The following is an 18,623-nucleotide window of genomic DNA, read 5'->3' as shown; positions in this document are numbered from 1 at the left end:
ACAGAACTATGACTCCACCCATGTGCAGTGCTAGATTTCTCCTCCATGAGCATATCACTCTACATCTTACTCTGCCACAATTTTCTACACTGTGGAAAAAATTCTATCGCTCTGGTTATAGGTTATAGGATATGTTGTAAGGACTATGGGTTCCCTTAGAAGAATCATTGATATTCAAAAGAGCAACATCAAAGGTATGCTGATGGGCCAGGTGCCCAGCAAACACTGTCTAGCTTTCCTCTCATCACAATCCCTCAGTATGACCCTGCTAAAAAATTGAAAATCACTTTCTATTCTTAGTAATTTTCCTCCATTTGTGTCAATTAACCCAATCCTCATGCTAAGTCTAGATTCTGTCATTCATTGTCTATACTGCCAAACCCTGTCCCTGGAAGATTCCTACATGGTGCTAGCAGGAATCTAAATTTCAGAGATCCTCCCTCAGAATTGCTGAAGGTGTAGTTCAGACAGGTCTTAGAAAGTAGCTTAGAATTTCTTAGAAAGCTCTGAGACCTTTTGCCTGGCAACCCTTTGTTGTGTATTTGTGGAGTGGGGAAGAGGACCACTATACTCTTAGACCAAAAGCCCAACAGTTTATGAAGAGGAATGAGAGATTCCATAAAGTGGCTCATTGCTCTAGCCCACATCTTCTTGCCCCAACCTGATCCCATTCTAAATCTATTTGCTCCTGTCTTTTGCCTTCACTTTATTTTCTTGTTTCTACTTCCTGGAGTTCATTTCAATAAATATTATTTTATATGATCAGATGCACATATGCATTGCACTTTTCCTTTACTTTTATGTTCTTGCTCCCACAATCTGCATGGCTTAACAATTAAGGACCCTGTTGAGATCCATTCTATTGTTTCATTCTAGCTGGGCTACTCCAAGAGGAAAGAGGAAGGGGAAAGAGAGAAGAGAGAAGGAAAAAGAAGTATTGCAGAGGGGAGAGCAGCTGGAATCCTGAATAAAGTCAGGGCGTTTCCCTTAAGCTGCTGTCCTACCTTCGTTGGCCCTTAGGATTCAGTTCAAGAACTAGGCCAGCTCCCTTACTTGTCCTCCAGTCCTCAAAATGCTATGCCTTCCCAGTTCTGCCTGCCTGCATTAGAGAGGTCCCAGAATGCTTGAACCTCTCTGAGTTATAATCAATGTCTCCTCATTTCCCTTAACCCCAAATCAATGACTGTCATTGTCTGTCTTAGGAAAGGATCACAGATTGTCTTGAGTTTTCTTGCCTCCTTCTCCCTCCCTGGGCTCCCAGAAACAATGAAACAACCCCAGGTTGTCCCTTGTCACCCATGACCTTCCATGCCACCACTGCCCATCCAGATACTATTTATTTTGTGCCTTTGGAGGTCAGATCTTCCCTTTACCATCCTTTGTCCCAATTTTTTTTTATTATGAGAGTATTGCTGATGGTTGGAATAACAACCCACATTTATATGGTATTTGCTATTAGCTGGGCAGTAATCTACAGCTTGACATCTAGGAAGAAGTTAATCCCTATTCACAACTCTGATATAGATTCAACTTTTTCATCTCAATTCACAAAGAAGGGGAAAATAAACAGAGAGGTTGGGGCTAGGGTCACACAACAGTGAGTGATGGAACTGGGGATATGAAGCCAGCTAGGAGCAGCCAGAGTCTTTGCTCTTATTGCTCTTATTTACCCTTGATATACTCTTCTTGGTATAGTGTGATATTCATTCTGGTTAAGATATCTGTATTTTAACTAGGTCTTTTGGAATAACAGGCCTTGACTCAAAAGTATGATTGAAAGCTACTCTGTGTACAGCTATTTTCACTGAGCTAGGGGCTGGCTTTCTCAGGCTAGTGTCACCTGTGGCTACAGGACTACCAATTAACTTTTCCTTTTTTACCTTTAGATGCTAATTGCAGCTCAAAATTATGACCCTGAGGCACTACAAGGTTCTTGAACTGCTGTCTGAAACATGAGAGGTAGATTAAGCTCTGCACTATCTGGTTTTCTCCATTCCACAAATACTTATTGGGTACCCATCCGTAGGCACCCAATGTTGGCCCTCTGCCCTTATAAAGATTATATATAGTTTGGAAGGTGAAACAGACATCAATCATCCTATTACACAATAAGTACAAGATCGCAGCAGTGACAAGGCAGCTAAGGAAAGATGTCTGGTGTTCTGAAAGCCTAATAAAGATCTGACTTAATGAGGAGGTCAAGGGAGAATGGGAAGGAGATGAATGAGATGGGATCTTCATGTCTGGGGATTAAGTTGGTAAAGTGAAGAAAGGAAGGGTATTATAGGCAAGAATACACTGAAGCCCTTTGTGGGTGGGAACTTGGTAAACAGCAGCCCCAGGTAGATGGAACAGAGAGAATAAAGAAGAAGGTGCTGAAAAGGCAGGAAGGGCAGACCATGTGAAGTCTGGTGGGCCATGTGGGAGAATTTGCTTTGTCCTACACAGTATGTGAAAGCATGTCAAGGTTTCATCTGATTTGCATATCACTCCATTTCTGAAAATTGTTGTGGGGTCCACGGATCAACAGTCAATGAGACACTCAGATAAAAAATTTAAAAAGATTTTATTGAGAGAGAAAATACTGGAGCACCAGATAGCTTTGTCCTATAAAGTATGAGAGACCAAGCCAGGGTTTGATCTGATTTGCATATTGCTCCATCTCTGAAAATGAAAGATGCTCGTTATTATTACTGGCTTCCACTCCTTTTCTGTTGTTGACCCAGAGGATTGAATGCTGTTGTTTTGCCTGCATTGGATACACTTCTATAACAGGGCCACGGACTTTTTGGTTATATGTGAATACAATTTCAGGTAGGTTAGAAAATCATGTTCAAAACATTATGCTACTAACTGTCAAAGAAAAAGACTCAAGTCTTTTTTTCTCTCTCTCCATCACTTCCACCATCTACCCAATCTCTGTCTTAATTTCAATAAGTTTCATTGTTCTATTTTCATATATGCTTATGAAGTACTTTCACTATATTTACCTACATTCATCCTCTCCACTGGCCCTTCCCTCTCTCTCTGGATCCTGTTCCCCAATAGAGTCTGTTTCACTTTCTTGTCTTTTTTTTTCATTTTGGGGGGATATTAATTGTAAAAGAGGTTTCACTATGGTATTTCACATATGCATGTATTATAATTTAGCCAGATTAACCTCCTTCATTATTCCCTTTCCCCATTCTCCTTACTTCGAGTTGTTCAAGAGAAAAACAGGCTAAAATTAAAAAAAAAATCACGTTGGCACTTGTGCTTAATTTCTAGAACAACACACAGACACACACACACAGTGGGGCGTTTGTAGAGGAAGGGAAGAGAAGAGAATGATGGAGGACAAATAATATCAAAATACATGGAGGGAGCACATATTGGTTAGGGAGGAGGAACAAGGTACTGGAATTTGAACTCAGGGTCTCAGGCTTATCAGGCAGGGACTTTACCTCTTGAGCCATGCCCCAGATCCAGATAGTATAAGAAAACTCAGGGGCTAGGGATATGGCCTAGTGGCAAGAGTGCTTGCCTCCTATACATGAGGCCCTAGGTTCGATTCCCCAGCACCACATATACAGAAAATGGCCAGAAGTGGCGCTGTGGCTCAAGTGGCAGAGTGCTAGCCTTGAGCAAGAAGAAGCCAGGGACAGTGCTCAGGCCCTGAGTCCAAGACCCAGGACTGGCCAAAAAAAAAAAAGAAAGAAGGGGCTGGGGATATGGCCTAGTGGCAAGAGTGCTTGCCTCGTATACATGAGGCCCTGGGTTCGATTCCCCAGCACCACATATACAGAAAATGGCCAGAAGCGGCGCTGTGGCTCAAGTGGCAGAGTGCTAGCCTTGAGCAAGAAGAAGCCAGGGACAGTGCTCAGGCCCTGAGTCCAAGCCCCAGGATTGGCCAAAAAAACAAAACAAAACAAAAAAAAAGAAAGAAAACTCAGAGACCCACGTCTTTTCTACTCTAATTCTCTTCATACCTCCTTCCTTAAGCGAACTCGAGTTAAAGGCAAGTTCAGACTCCTCCTACAGGCAGCATCTTTGAGGAAAATGCTGTGGTAAACAATTTTCACTACTGCCACACCTACTCCAACATCTCAGAACAATCATGTAAGAGAATAAAAAAAAAACCTCTTCCTCCTTTTAGTTACCATTCTCTAAAGACCTGCTAAGCAATCAAGGATAAAACTGGTCTAAGCCCAATCTTTGGGGGCAGGTGATTAATGTCTGTGTTTTCTCCCCTACTGTTGTTCAAATAACCTAGTGATAGGTTTATACAAGCAGCTAGTCAGTAGGTTTGATTGCTTAATGAACTTCAAGGCCAATTACCTTTAAAATGCAGTAAAATGTGATAGAGGAGGTAAGTCTTGTCAAGGTAACTTGTATGCATATTTGAGCATGTCAAAATGAAACGCTCTGCTGAATTAAGCAAAGATATTGTGATGTTCTTTTTTTTTTTGGCCAGTCCTGGGCCCTGGACTCAGGGCCTGAGCACTATCGCTGGCTTCTTTTTGCTCAAGGCTAGCACTCTGCCGCTTGAGCCACAGCGCCACTTCTGGCCATTTTCTATACATGTTGGTGCTGGGGAATAAAACCCAGGGCTTCATGTATGCCACTAGGCCATATTCCCAGCCCTACTGTGATGTTCTTAAAATTCATAATATGTGCATTTCCATTGTGAATCTATAAAGAGAGGCAAAAAATAGTGTTTCTGAACATATTTAACCAATAAATCATTTTGAAAAAATTATTGTACAAGTAATTGATGCTAATACAAATATGGAAAGAGCTGGGTACTGTTGGCTCAAGCCTATAACCTTAGCTACTCTGTGGGCTGAGATCTGAGAATCGCAGTTCATACCCAATCCAGGGAGAAAGGCTGTGAAACTCTTATCTCCAATCAATCAGCAAAAAAAAAAAAAAAAAAGTGAAAAGCGGTAGAGCAATGGCCTTGAGCAAACAAACTAAAGGATAGTGCCCTGGCCCTGACTTCAAGTCTCAGTACCAGAAAATAAAAAGAAGAAAAAAAGGCAATAAAACAAAATGCAGTTCTAATATCCTATATGTAAGAGATTTTCTTTTTCCCCCCTAGCAACACATTTGGGACATAATAACTTTTGCTTGGAGAAACGTCAGTATTCTCAAAAACAATGACATTGACTTTGCTCAAATGTTCTACATTTTCTCTTTTGAAAGGAGTAAGGACAAATCAGACAGGTTCTCAGAACCTGTACTTTTGTAGGAGGTGTGGGGGAGCAGGGTTGGCACAAATAAGAATTGAAGCATTGTTTCTTTTCTGAAAGGAAGAATGTGAGATTAAAGGCCTGAATTTCACGGGTGAATTGTGATTCACAGGCTGAATGAATATCTAACATTGAGAAGAAGAGTAACAGCAGCGGGCTGAGAGACAGGCATAGAAAAGGTAAGGAAGAAGTGAAATTGAGGGCTTAAGGCAGAACAGGGAACAGGGAAGAGATAAGAGCAGAAAATAGCCCATTTGAGGAGAGAGAGAGCAGGAAAGGAAATGGTTGAAAACGAATTGTGAAAGGGAAAATCAGTGAGAAGGCAAAAAAAAAAAGAGAGGAAAGTGAAAAATGCTTGATTTAGAGGAAAGTACCATTCCATCCTTAATAAGAAAGATTTGATGCCCTTTCAACCTTTTTTTCCAATTGGTCCTCCCTCACTTATAGCCAGACTAACCTTTGTTGTTGCACCCTTTGAACCTTCCTGAGTTAGGATCCTTCCACTTTCACTATACTCACCGAGGTATAAATGGACTGTTTTTCTCACATCCTCTACTCAAGTGGACTCCCTAACTACACCCTCCACAAATCAGCAGAGATTTTATATTCTTTGTTCTGATTGAGTGTGTGCGCACGTGCACACAAACACAGGCATTTGTGCCAGTCCTGGAGCTTGAACTCAGGGCCTGAGAGTTGTCTCTGAACTTTTTTTTGCTCAAGGCCAACACTCTACCACTTGAGCCATAGCTCCACTTCTGGTTTTTCCGTGGTTAGCTGGAGATAAGTTTCATGGACTTTCCTGCCCCAGCTGGCTTCAAACTGCCATCTTCAGATCTTAGACTCTTGAGCAGCTAGGATTATAGTCATGAGCCACTGGTGCCTGGCTATGAGAAAAGAGTCTTTTCTATCAAAATAGTTTGCTTCCTGTTGGCCCCAAAAGCTCCCTTCCCATGGCTTAGCATGCTCCTTTCCTAGGCAACATTAGGCCCATTTAGCAAAGGCAGTAAATAATCAACCTCTACCCCGCCCCCCTTTACCTTGAGATGGCACTCCTTTGGGGCAGCTACAACCATATTGGGCAACAAGATCCCCTCAGAGTGACCTTACAGCTAGAAGACCCCTTATCTTGGGTAGCAGCCATAAATCCTAGCCTGCCATGGTGAAGCCCCTGGTCCACATATCCACATCCAGGTCTCAGGCTCCTAGCCCCAGTAGGTTATAAAGGTCATTGGAGGCAATAGGCAGCACTCCTCTCTTGTGAAAAGGGGTCTTGCTGTCCCCCTTTCTGGCAATAAACCTTTCTTTGTCCTTTGTACCTGGATGACTGCTTGGATTTCTGGCAGTCTAATTGGCTCTAACACTTCCTTTCTGTTAATCTTGAGAGAATTGTTTTTCTGAAAGGTTCCTACTTTGGTCAGGTGGCTTCACCATTGTTAATTACAGTTTAGTTACACACATCCTGTTCCTGAACACTTTAAAGTATTCAGACATCCTGTTAGGAACTCCTTGTTTTTAATTACATTCTGTTAATTAAGCCACATCCTCTTGCAGACTATGAACCTGAGTTCAGCCAATGAGAGCAGAGGGGTGGGACCTGCTGGGTTAGGGATAAAGAGGGAATAGCGGGCCACTTTGTGTGTTTGCCGGCATCCAGGTTTTGACAGCTGGTACACCCTTCTGACGAACTTTGCCTTGCTGATTGTTTTTACGTTGGTGTCTTTATTCCTACATGACACCCCAATATCCAGAACTACTTCTAAAACGGCCCTGTTTCTTTGTTTTGTGCCAATCCAGGGGCTTGAACTCAGGGTCTGGGCCCTGTCTCTGAGTTTTTATTCAAGGATAGTGCTCTACCATTTGAGCCACAGTTCCACTTCCTGCTTTTGGGTAGTTATTTGGAGATGACTGTCATGGACTTTCCTGCCTGGGCTGGCTTTGAACCACCATCCTCAGATTTCAGCCTCCTTAATAGCTGGGATTACAGGTGTGAGCCACCTGTGCCAGGCTTGCCTTGTTTTATTTAAAGCTAAAAATCCACCATCTGACATTGTTTTGTCCGTTGCTTTACTTGTAACCCCTCCTAGAATGTAAATTCCACTTGAACAAGGACTCTGGTTTATTCACCACTTGTCTTTTTGTTGTTCACTACTTGATTTTTTTTTAACAGCACCTGACACCTTTGAGCACCATCAAATACAGGATGACTGAAGGAGGAGTGGGTGGGGTGGGGCAAAGGGCTGGACCAGAGGTGGGGTGGGCTGGCCAGGGTGTTCTGGATCTTGCTTTCAGTCCAGCTCACTTTGCTTTCCTTCCCCCCACCGCCTCCCCCCACCCCCGCCCGCGTTCCTCCCACTTCAAAGGCAGGAGAGACCATCAGCGGGGAATGCAAGGAAAGAGGTAGAACCCGACTAAGCCCAGCTCAAATTCTAGTGGAAAGTGAACGGAAGAGCTGAAACACCGAGCACAAAAATGCACACGCAAAAGTGAAGGAAAGCGGTGCAAGTGAGCAGTGAGTCGTCCTAGAGGCTAACAGACGTCACTCGCTCCGGTCACGTTCCCGACTCCCCCGCGGCGGGGCGAGGCGCTCCTCGTCTTTCGTGCCGCGGCTCGAGGTCACGACTTCGCGATCCTGCGCGGACGACTCCCCGCCTGCACCTTACACACCCGCACCTTACACGCCCACTCTTTACACGCCCGCGTCCGGGAGGCCCCAGCAGGCGCCCGCGAGGTGGGGGTGTTGAGGGTGTGGGGGTGGGGGTGGGGTTGTAGACGGGAACTACATCTCCCAGGATGCGGCGCGCGGGCACGCCTGCGCAGTACGGACGGAGGCGGCGGTCTGTTCTCCGCTGAGGAGGAGCGGGGCAGAGGAGGGAGGCAGCGGGTGAGAGTTCAGAGTTCAGCAGCAGCAGCCCGAGCCCATGATTCCCATATGCCCTGTAGTTTCTTTCACCTATGGTGAGTCTAATATGGGCCGCCAGGCCTCTTCCCGGTCCTTCCCCGGCCCCGTGTGGCGGGGGAGCGCAGGGGTTGGGGCTGCCTTCGGGGAGGAGGCGGCGGCCGCCGCTGGGGCGTGCGAGTGAGTGCGGGCGCGCGGGGCGGGAGGCGGACGGCGGCGCGGCCGCGGCCGGGCGGGCCGGGGCGGCTTCTCACGGCCCTCTCTCTCTTCCCCGCTCTCCCTCGGTGTCCTGGCCCCTCCGTGCCTCTCCTTCCGCCATGGGACCCGACTCTCCGTGCCCGCCGCAGTGCCCAGCCGGCTGGGGGAAGATGCCAAAATGGCGACCGGCAACTACTTTGGATTCACCCACAGCGGGGCGGCGGCGGCGGCGGCTGCGGCCCAGTATAGGTAACGGCTCCCCGCTCTCTTTCTCCTCTTCCCCCGGCGAGCCCCCGGGCCCTGGCCCCGCCGACGCCTCGACCCCGCGCCCGTCCCCCCTCCCACACCGGGCGGCCCCGGGCCGGGCCCCGCGGCGGGCCTAGCCCGGCCCCGCGCTCCCTGCGAGCCCGCCCCGCCCCGCCCGTCTCTGGCTGCCGCGGGGAGCGGCCCCCATCGGGGGCGGGGAGGGAGAGACGCGAGGTGTGGGGACGTGGAGGACCGCTGGGGCCTTCGGAGGCCCGGGTGGCTAAAATGGCCTCCCGCGGCCTTGGAGCGGGGCCGAGCCGCCCGCCGCTGCTGCCCGCTTGGCCCCCCGTCCCAGCCTCCGCCCGTCCAGCCCCCACCTCGATCTTCCTCGGGTGGGAGGATGGAGGCGGAGAGCGAAGGGTCCTCACTGGGAGGGACGAGTCGCCCCGTTCACTGGCCTCTCTCTGCGACTCCTCCGTTCGTCCCCCAGGCTCCCGCCCCCGGAGCCCAGATAACATGTCGTTGTTTCGGTACCTTCCCTGCCCTGAGCGCCCTAGTCCTCCATCAAACCATCTGCCGACGTCACTGCCTTCTCCGGCTCCCCTTTACTTTTTTCTGTATGGAGAGATGTTAATATGCCAACCACCTGTGAATTGTGTAGTTGTTAGTGTGAAAAAAGGGTGTGCGAAGTTTCTAGTGTTCGTAAAATGGACTGCACGGTCTTGTTGCAGTTGCTGAATGTAGACTCCAGGTAGGCCAGTGATTCTCCACGGGGGCGTTTGCTCTCTGGCGAGAAGAATATGTAAGTGAGGTTGTACTGAGTCATGGTAATGCACGAGATGAGATTCCCCACCTTAAGGCCAGCTGTCAATTCTGAACGATCCTTGGTTCTGTATCCATCTTGTCAGTCAGAGACAAAGACGCACCAAACTAGAGACTTTATCGCTAGTACTTTTGGGTTATTCAATTGGTTCAATCTGTAGGCACACAGGGTTCTTGAGTAATAAGCATTATAAGTTGTGTTATATATGCACTAGGTTCAATAGCTATTGGCTAAACCCAAGAAAGGTGTTTTTATTTCTCCTTCCACTTATCTCAAGAGGCAGGCAGTTGTGTATTGGAAAAACCATAAAGTAGGAGTCTGAAGATTTGAGTGAGGCCATTCCATATTTGAGTTTGCATTTTGTCCATCTGTGAAATGGGATACTGGGCCAGCTGTCTTTTGGAGCTGAAACTAAGGGGGGGAAATTGGCCTATTATTTTATGGGACCCTAAGATGCAATTTGTTGTAAGAAGTGCTATAATTTTATGTGTTATTGGACAGAAATACATGCCAATTAAAAGTAATATAAAATATTTAGGACCCACTGATTTTGTTATTGTTTTTTGGCGCTGGTACTGGAGCATGAACTCGAGTCAGGGGCATTGTCCTTGAGCTTTTTCACTTCAGGCTACTGCTCTACCACTGGAGCCACAGCTCCACTTCTACCTTTTTGGTGGTTAATTGGAGATAAATAAGAGTCTCGTGGACTTTATTTCCCTAAGCTGGCTTTGAACCATGATCCTCAGATCTCAGCCTGCCTCTTCATTAGCTAGGATTACAGGCATGAGCCACTGGTGCCACTAATCTTTTTTTTCTTTATTGATTTTTAAGAGATGTCAAAATGTATACTAACATATCCTTTGCTAACAAGCTGTAATGCTATAAACAGCAAGGTTTCCATCTTGTTTTTGTGTTCTTTTACAAAACCTATTGGAACTGCTTTTGGAGAAGTGAGGGAAATCAACCTTTTTTCTCCCACCTAGGAAATGAGATAGCTACTGGCCTGGGCCATAAATCTACTGCTTAGCAATTACCGTGTGTTCTAGAAAAAGCTGTATTCAGCCATTCGAAATTTTATTTGTCTTACACAGTATATTTCTGTGTGGTTTTTGTTTTTGTTTTTGTTTTTGCCAGTCCTGAGGCCTGAGCACTGTCCCTGGCTTCTTTTTGCTCAAGGCTAGCACTCTGCCTCTTGAGCCACATCACTTCAGGTTTTTCTGTTCATGTGGTGCTGAAAAATCGAACCCAGGGCTTCATGCATGCTAGGCAAGCATTCTACCGCTAAGCTACATTCCCCGCCCTCTATTTCTGTTTTATAATACCCATTCAATGGTAGGTTTGGATTATTAACTTGTGTTTGTGCCAGTATTAAAGTATTTTTTTGAAATGTAGATAGGTAGGAATAAGGGAGGATATGTCAATCTAAAGAAACTTAATTTGAGAATTAAAATACTTGTGTATTTTATCAACAGCAATGCAAATTATTGAATTGGTTATTAACTGTCTTATGAGAAGACTAACTTTTTTGATACTATTTATGCATATATAACCAGAACTAAAGGGTCTTTGTCCTTATACATGAGCATGCATGAAAATACTTTGTATTTAAGACCAAGAAATCAGCCCTAGTAGCTAATATTTTGGCCAAGGAAGATTAATAAGTCACATCAATAACAAGCTATGCAAAAATAAATTAATGGTGCTGTTTTTCTTCAGGTCAGAAATAGTTTACAAGAAACTTTTAGAGGTAAATGACCAAAGCCTAGTTTGCAAAGAGTTTTTGATTTGAAAAAAATTCTCAACTCAGGGCCTAGTTCTTGCTAAGTACTTTACTGCTGAGCCATGTCTCCAACAAATTTTTAAAAAACTTGCCTGTGGAATATGTTAATGAGTTGCCTCATGCCTTTCAATATAGGTAACTGAAAGTAAACATTTTATATCTAAATTTAATTCTAATTCTTGGTTGTTTTTGTCATTACTATGTCAAATAATTGATTAAACTTAACTTCAAACTATCTATTTATTGATTGATTGATTGACTGCCAGTCTTGGGGCTTAGTCCTCAGAGCCTGAACACTGCCCCTGGCTTCTTTTTTTTTTTTTTTTTTTGCTCAAGGATAGCACTCTACCACTTGAGCCACTGTGCCCCTTCTGGCTTTTTCTGCTATGTGGTGCAGAGGAATCGAACCCAGGGCTTCATGTATGCAAGGCAAGCAAGCACTCTACCACTGAGCCACATTCCCAGTCCCTTTAAACAATGCTGGTTTTGAACCCAGGCCCACATGCAAGTGCTTTGATATTGAGCTCCATCTTCAGCCCTATATTGAAGTACAGCTTTGGTATTCATGATGACACACTAAATTTTGGGTTAAGGTACATTATAAAGAAGTCATATGAAGTTCCATTGCTAACAGCTTTTATATTTTAAAAAATAATTCATATTAAATATTTTTGTGGTGAGCATTTGCTCAGTCTTTGTGCTACAATTTTTTTTTCTTTTTTTGTCATGGGGCTTGAACTCTGGGCCTGGGTGCTGTCCCTGAGCTCTTCAGCTCAAGGCTAGCACTCTACCACTTGAGTCATAGCATCACTTCTGGTTTTCTGATGGTTAATTGAAGATAAGAGTCTCACAGACTTTGCTGTCCAGGCTGGCTTTGACCACGATCCTCATATCTCAGCCTCCTGAGTAGCTAGGATTACAGGCATGAGCCACCAGTGCCGGTTCTGTGCTACAAATCTTTATCTGCTGTTTTTCATACTGTTGGGTTTTTTGGTTTTTTTTGTAATTTTAAAAGACAAGTAAATTGCCATTCTTGCAAATGTAATCTGTAAGAAACCTTACCTTGTCATAGATTCTTCCTCCTGCCTTAGGAGTTCTGACTTCTAGGCAGGTGCTGTACCATGGAGCCAAACCTGGAGCAACTTAAAGCTATCAGTATCCCAGGAAGCTTCTGCATTTTTATTATCAAACTGTTGTACAGAGAGGTTACAGTTTCATACGTTAGGCTTTGGATACATTTCTTGTACTGTTTGTTACCTTGTCCCTCATACCAGCTTCTGCATTTTTTTGAGGTGTGTGGGGGTCAATATTATTTGCAAAGTGCTCCAAATAGTAACTGGCATATTATTGTATCCCTAGCAAAGTTAGCCACTAATCTGTAGGTGTTAAGAAAGGGGGCTCAGAAAAGGATGAGGGTTGAAATGTGAATCTGGATATCATCCGTTTATAATTGCTAATATGGATGAGATCAGAGAACATACAAGGTCTGCTATGTATCACATGTTGAGTAAACATGTTTTGAATAAATGAAAGAAAAAGACTAAGCTATGATTACAAACTTGAGGAACAAGTTTGAGAGAACCAGGGGAAAAACAAATGCTGACAAAGAATATCCTTGAAATTGGAGTTGAAGAAAGTTATTTTTTTGATAAGGAAACAGTGAGAAAGTCTGTTAAGCAGTAACTATATAAAGAGGACAAACAATGTCGTAGTTTATGAGGTTAGCTTTGCGGCTTCTTTTTTCCCAATCCTGTCCAGCCAAACTATTTTTTTTTCATCATAAGTGTAATGTTCTTTAAAAAATACAAATTTTAGTCATAATGCGAGTCACCTTAAGTTACTATCTGAACATTGGTTATCTTAGTTTTTTTTATGATAGCTGTAATCTCTTACACATAATAAAACCCAAACACTTCTGAAAAATATTCCTAGTGCATGTGTAAAAACAAAACTAAATTGACATAGATCATTTTAGAGCTTTTTTCCATCTTATGGTGAATATTCATATTGTTCCCTGAAGAAGTGTTAATATGTTTGAGAAATGATGAAATACACTTCTTGCATACAGAGCTATAGAGCACTTGGTTTTAATTATGTTACCCATCAGGTTTTTTTTTGTTTGTTTTTTGCCAGTCCTGGGCCTTGGACTCAGGGCCTGAGTGCTGTCCCTGGCTTCCTTTTGCTCAAGGCTAGCACTCTGCCACTTGAGCCACAGCACCACTTCTGGTCGTTTTCTATATATGTGGTGCTGGGGGAATCGAACTCAGGGCTTCATGTATACGAGGCAAGCACTCTTGCCACTAGGCCATATTTCCAGCCCTACCCATCAGTTTTTAATGTATTCAGTAGTTTGGGAGGTTCTTTTTATGCAGTTGTATTTTTACATAACGTGAGTTTTTTGGTTGGTTGTATAGCACTTTAGCTTCTTAAGATTGGGGGAAGGGGGGGGGGGGAAGGTAGAGAAGGTGGTACTGGAGTTTTTTTTAAACCCAGGGCTTGAGGCTTGATGAGGCAAGTAAGTGTTCTTACTTCTTGAGCCACACTTCCACTTCTTTTACATATTTTTTAGATAGGGTCTCATACTTTTTGACTGGCCAAGTCAGATGACAATTCTTTTGTGTGTGCTACTACACCCAGTAGTTACTGAGATGGGATCGTTAAGTTTTTTCCCCAGACTAGCCTTGAACTGCAGTCTCCCCTTCCTGATTGGTTGGTAAATACATAGCATACAACATCACTCCTAGCCATTCTAGAAAAAACTGTAGGGCACAATTGTTATTTTAAATAGTGAATATTTGACAGTCATTATAGCCAGGCACCAGTGGCTCACACTTTGTAATCCAAAATCATGAAGCTGAGATCTGAGGATCATGATTCAAAGACAGCCTGAGCAGAGAAGTGAGACTCCAAAATTAACCACTAAAAAAGCTAGAAGTAGAACTGTGGCTCAAGTAGTAGAGCACTAGCCTTGAACAAAGAAGTTCAGTGCCCACACTCTGAGTTCAAACCCTGGAACCAGCACACACACACACACACACACACAAACACAACCACAACAATTAATGGCATTCGTGTTTACCAGTTTCAACATTAATTCATTTTGAAATAATTTTTATTCTTCCTGAAGTAAATATTCCAGAATTTTCTTTAGTAGTGAGCCCTCTTCCTTTTTTTTATCTTAGAATATCTTTCATTCTGTCTTGTTTTGTAGTATTAACAGTTTAATCCAGGGTCTCATACATGCTAGGAAAGAGCACTACCTCTGATCTACACATCTCCAGCCTCCAAAGTATTTTTTTTTCTAATTTTCACTAAATCTCTGTAGGCAGATTTTTTTCCTCTCTGTCTACTGAGAAGAATTTCTCTTTCAAGTTCATTGCCTCAGCCATGTTGTAAATTCTGTTTTATTTATTCCTGTTGCTGTTTTGTTTGTATGCCATTGTATGTACATAGTACATAGTGCCTTTTGTTTTTTCATTCCTTTATTGGTGAATATTTGGGTTGCTTCTACCTCTTGGGTTCTGTTAATAGTTCTCACTGTCTTTTACACTACATTTTTGGACATAGACTTATAAGAGAGATTGCTGAGTCATCTAATATGTTGCTGTTGTTTTGTTTGTTTGGTCTGAGATGGGATTGCACAAATACTTTCACTCATTGGCTGGCACTCTACCACCTGAGCGATTCCTCCAACCTCATAGTTCTCTTTTATAGCTCTTTTTATATCAGTTGCACTCTTTTTTTTTTTTTTTGCCAGTCCTGGGGCTTGAACTCAGGGCCTGAGCACTGTCCCTGGCTTCCTTTTGCTCAAGGTGAGCGCTCCACCACTTGAGCCACAGCACCGCTTCTGGCTTTTTTCTATATATATGGTGCTGAGAAATCAAACCCAAAGCTTCATGTATCCAAGGCAAGCACTTTACTACGAGGCCATATTCCCAGCCCTGTATCAGTTGCACTCTTTTATATCCCTACCAACAGTACAAAAGAGTTTTATAACTTGGTCTCTTCCTTCCCCTCTCCCTACCTTCCTCCTTCCTTATAACTCCTCCATGCTGGGGATCAGAACCAGAGCCTTGAGCATGCTAGGCAAGTGCTCTATCACTGAGCCTATGCTCCAGCCCCAAGGGTTTTATTTCTTCCACATGTCTCAAACACTTGTTTTTATAGTAACCTTTCTAAATGGCAGTGAAATGACAACTCATCAATTTCCATTTGTATTTTGATCATCTTTTCATATATTCTTTGGTAATTTGTATATCTTTATAAAAATGTCAGGTTATTTGACTTTGTTGTTCAATAGTAAGAATTCTTTTTTTTTTTTTTTTGGCCAGTCCTGGGCCTTGGACTCAGGGCCTGAGCACTGTCCCTGGCTTCTTTTTGCTCAAGGCTAGCACTCTGCCACTTGAGCCACAGCGCCCCTTCTGGCCGTTTTCTATATATGTGGTGCTGGGGAATCGAACCCAGGGCTTCATGTATACGAGGCAAGCACTCTTGTCACTAGGCCATATCCCCAGCCCCCAATAGTAAGAATTCTGTATGTATATTTTGGATTTTAATTTTAACAGATGGTTTGCAAATATTTTTCCGGATCTCTAAAGTGTCTTTCACTCCAATAGTTATGTTCTTTAATACATTTAGGCTTAATGGAGTCCCTGTTGTTTCACTTTGCTTGTTTTGCCTGTGCTTAGACTGAGGTACCCCTTTGATCATTTTGAGTTAGTGAAAGGATTCAAAGTATTCAATCATTTAAAATAAGAAAAATAGAGCCAGATTTGTGGTACATGACTGTGTTTGGGAGGCTGAGACAGGAGGATTGCAAGTTCCAGTGTGGCCTACATAGTTGTCACCAGTGTGAACTTGTCTCAAAGAAGCCAAAAATGATGTATGGTATACATTCCAGCACTGAGAAGGCAGAAATAGGAAGATAAAAAATTTCAGTTCTGCCTGGGCTACATAGTTGGGCCCTATTTCAATAACACATTAAAGGCCTCCAACTTCTCAAAGACCTCGATGGCATTTTTTTTTCTCTTTTAGTGTTAATCTTCACATCATTAAAAGATACGCTACTTCTGCTAGTTTGAAATTTATCTTAATGCAATTCTATTTTTATTTCCTGCATTATAATTTAGATTTACTATATAATATCCTCTTGTGCTACTTTCTCTTCTTCCAAAATTCATTACAACCAAAATTAAATAAAAACTAAGATCCTTATTCTGATCCTGTAAGTAGTTAGTGTAGGTACAGAATTCTACATGAATAATCATTTTCCCCTGAGTTTTGAAGACGACATCCATTAACTCCCCTGGTGTTATTCATAATTTCCACTTGATTCTAGGGTACTGTTGTTTTGATAGTTTTCTCAGTAATTGAATTATTTTTTGTGTGTTGATATTGAAAAATACTAGGTTTCTAATTTGGGTACTTCATTCTGTTTGTGTTCAAAAAACCCATTTGGAAATATGTTTATGTTTGTTAGTGAGAAACTTTAATTCCTTATAATTCCTACTAGTTAAATAATGGACCTCCTAGAGTTATCCCTTCTCAGGTTTTCATTTCTTAACTTTTATCATCTAGCTCTAGATTGAAGATTGTCTTAATAGGTTTTGTTTTTAGGTACTGGGTTTGAATTCTGGGCCTCACACTTACTAGGCAAGCATGACACCACTGAGCCACCCAGTCCTTTTTTGTACTGATTAGTTTTGAGATAGGTTTTTTCTGTCTGAAGCACAATCCAGCTTTTTTTTTTTTTTTAATTTTTTAGGCTTCTTATCCTACTCAAAGTGACAAACTCCCACTATCCCACCCACCTATTGGTTAATAAGAAGGTATCTTGTGAACTTTTCTGTCCTCTCTGGCCTTGAACCATGATCCTTTCTCTAAACTTTGAGTGTTTTTGTTTTTACTTTTTAACAAAAAAATCCTTAATAAAAAAATTAAAAGTAGGGCTGGGAATATGGCCTAGTGGCAAGAGTGCTCGCCTCATATACATGAAGCCCTGGGTTCGATTCCTCCAGCACCACGTATATAGAAAAAGCCAGAAGTGGTGCTGTGGCTCAAGTGGCAGAGTGCTAGCCTTGAGCAAAAAGAAGCCAGGGACAGTGCTCAGGCCCCAAGCCCAAGCCCCAGGACTGGCAAATTCCTCCCCCCCCAAAAAAAAAAAAATAATGAAAGTAACCTTTCTTCGTCTCTGGCCTTGAACCATGATCCTTTCTCTAAACCTTGAGTGTTTTTACTTTTTAACAAAAAAATCCTTTAAAAAAATTAAAGTAACCTTTCTTATGTCTGACTCTTGGCATTTTTATTAATCTTTCTTAAACAGGTTGTAATTTTCTTGATTTGTTCACTTATCTGGGTTAAAACTGACTGAACCTGAATAAATTTCATTTATTTACAGAATAAGAGATTATTCAAACACAGAAGCCCTTGTTCTAGTAAGTGCTTAGAAGTTAAATTTTTGCCAAAGGTCAAAATGTATTTTGATGGTACAAGACTTGGGTTTTGAAAATTTAGTTCATGTCCTAGTTTAATAAATACTTGAAGAATTTAATTTTATGCACTTTATACAGGGAGATAACACCTTTTATCTAGTCAGGCCTTTTTTGTTGGTCGTATCTGGGAAGTTTTGGGGAGATGGTACAATGATTTGAACACACAGGCTCATATGTGCTAGGCAGGTAGGTACTCTATCACCTGAGTCACACACCCAGCGCTTGACTGCTCTGTTTTTCAGGTAAAATCTCTTGTTTTTACCCTAGTACATCTAAAACCATAATCATCTTACCTATGACTTTTCCTTGTGATGCCAGGCATATACCACCACATTTGGCTTTTTGGGGGGCAAAAAATATATTAATAATACAAGGTAGTTTCATTGTGATATTTCTGTACATATTTAATAGTGTACTTTAAAATTTACTTCCTCTTATTTACCCCTTCCCATTTTCAAACAGTGTTTTGTGGGTTTTATTATGCTATCATATATATATTATGCTATCATTCATATATGTGTGTGTATATATATATATGAAGTATTTCTGTCCTTTTCATATATACATACCCTCTCCTTCTTTTCCTTTCTCCCTCCAGTGAACCCTTCCAGACAGTTTCTTAAGGTCTAGATCCCACATGTGAACAAAAACATGTAGTATTTGGCTTTAGGAGTTTGACTTATCAAAGTGATGATCTACATTTCTTGCCAACAACATAATTTTACTCTTTAATGACTGAATAATACTTGAGTATATACCACACTATTTTTTTGATCCCTCGCAGTTATTTATTTATTTTGACATGTCTCCTTTTAATCAGTGAGATGTAGGAGTCTCATCAACTTTTTTGGCCTGGTCTGGTCTCAAACGGTGACCCTCCCAGTTTCTACCTACCTCCCAGGTAGCTGGGATTACACCGCCACTTCTCCCCATCTTAATATTTTGTTTTTGTTCTTTT

General features: G+C 42.5%; 1 protein-coding gene across 2 annotated transcripts in view; it reads left to right on the top strand.

The window, feature by feature from the left end:
• The first annotated feature begins 8,052 nt into the window (after positions 1-8,052).
• Positions 8,053-18,623, top strand: part of Zfr (zinc finger RNA binding protein) — a 68,646-nt gene continuing 58,075 nt past the window's right edge. For both annotated transcript variants that reach the window (XM_048368541.1, XM_048368540.1), the window contains exons 1-2: positions 8,053-8,186; positions 8,475-8,574. In XM_048368541.1, the coding sequence (XP_048224498.1) occupies positions 8,150-8,186; positions 8,475-8,574 (137 nt within the window). In that variant the 5' untranslated portion in view covers positions 8,053-8,149. The remainder of the gene's footprint in view (positions 8,187-8,474; positions 8,575-18,623) is intronic.

Source organism: Perognathus longimembris, chromosome 19, assembly GCF_023159225.1.
Source record: "Perognathus longimembris pacificus isolate PPM17 chromosome 19, ASM2315922v1, whole genome shotgun sequence".
NCBI lineage: Eukaryota > Metazoa > Chordata > Mammalia > Rodentia > Heteromyidae > Perognathus > Perognathus longimembris.
The sequence above is the reverse complement of the archived record's forward strand: the minus strand, read 5'-3'. Positions and strand labels throughout refer to the sequence as shown.